Source organism: Anarrhichthys ocellatus, unplaced genomic scaffold (assembly GCF_004355925.1).
Source record: "Anarrhichthys ocellatus isolate YVR2014 unplaced genomic scaffold, GSC_Weel_1.0 scaffold7213, whole genome shotgun sequence".
NCBI classification, from domain to species: domain Eukaryota; kingdom Metazoa; phylum Chordata; class Actinopteri; order Perciformes; family Anarhichadidae; genus Anarrhichthys; species Anarrhichthys ocellatus.
Window position 1 is genome coordinate 819 of NW_022287187.1, and position 1,584 is coordinate 2,402.

The 1,584-nt window shown below is 38.8% G+C and overlaps 1 protein-coding gene across 1 annotated transcript; it reads left to right on the forward strand.

The window, feature by feature from the left end:
* Positions 1-363: 363 nt before the first annotated feature.
* Positions 364-1,578, forward strand: LOC116380438 (UDP-glucuronosyltransferase 1-5-like; the record flags this gene model as incomplete). Its single annotated transcript, XM_031842358.1, has 2 exons — positions 364-455; positions 770-1,578. A coding segment is annotated over exon 2 (803 nt), but the record flags the coding sequence as incomplete, so codon positions are not given.
* Between the last annotated feature and the right edge of the window lie 6 nt (positions 1,579-1,584).

A 1,584-nucleotide genomic window follows, 5' to 3' on the forward strand; every position in this document is an offset into this window, starting at 1 on the left:
AGCTATTAAAATATGACATTTTTCAGAAGTCAAAAGAACACACACCAGTGCATTGTAGGCCACATAGCAAAACTAGCTGGTCACATCATCACAGCATGTTGCTATAGATTTGTATAGGGGCCTGAGTTATGGAATTGCAACAAAACAATTTATATTGACATGTTATCACAATTGAAACCTTTTACATGACTAAACAGTTGACACACAGGAACATAATCCGGCTTTATTCAGTTATTTAGTTTTCAATAATTTGTCGTGTTACTGCTAATTGCTTAAGAGTTCAACACCTTGGACAGCTTTCCCTCCCCTTTGCACTTTCTTATCACCTGTGTGTTTAAGAACATAACACTGATGTGTACCAAAGTCCTGCTCAGGCTGGAGCCAGAAAGCACTAGCCAGTGTTCTGCTCTCTTGTAAAGGAGAATATTGAATAAAACACATTGGATGCCAATAAGGTAATATGTTTTAATATTTTGCCAATATGACTGATGGCTATCTATTTGAAATAGTTTTTCCAAAAGTACATTTTTAACTGACATGCAACAGTTCACAGTTTTCCGTGATGAAACTAAATGCAACAGGCTACTCATACTCCAAAATGATTAAAGGAAAATAAATGATGACAATTTAAAACTTTTTAAAGATTAAATATTTTCATTGACACTGAAGTAAACCTTATTCAGTATAATTCATTGATTGTAGTGGTTTGATAAAAATATAAAAAAATATGCATTTGCTAAGAAGCAATATGTTTCCTTCCCAACTTCAGAAAAAAATGCATCCTTCCTGGGTCTGGATCGCTCTCTGCTTGCTCTGTCCGCCTGTGATTTATGGTGGGAAGGTTCTTGTTTTTCCATTGGACGGAAGCCACTGGGTGAACATGAAAGTCATCATTGAGGAACTACATTCAAGGGGCCACCAGGTTTCTGTTGTGCGATCGACAGACAGTTGGTACATCAAGGAAACCTCGCCATTCTATACTTCAATCACGCTCGATACGGAATCTGGATTTGATGAAGACTTTATAAGTACTTTTGTGACCCAGTTGCTGGAAATCCAGAGGGAAGGGAAGTCTGCCTGGACACGTTTTAAACTGGAAATGGAACAAGCACAACAGACCTCTCAGCTGCATGAGAAAACATGCAAAATGCTTGAGCTGCTTTTTGAAAACAAAGAACTTATACGGTTGCTACGGGATGCCAATTATGACCTCGTCCTTACAGACCCTGCTATACCAGGGGGTGTTATACTTGCCCACTACCTCAGGTTGCCTCTTGTTTTCAATGTCAGATGGACTAGTCACGGTGAAGGCCATTTTTCAATTGCGCCTTCTCCTGTGTCTTATGTTCCAATGACAGGGACCGAGCTTTCAGATAAAATGAGCTTTCTTGAGAGACTTCTTAATGTTATCATTTTTGGCTTCACAAAATATCAAATTGCACAGTATGTTTTACCAAATTATGTCAGCTTAATTGATAAATACATAGGTCCAGATAGAGACTTCATATCCCTGTTTCAAGCAGCAGACCTGTGGCTCATGAGAGTGGACTTTGTGTTTGAGTTCCCTCGTCCCACCATGCCTAA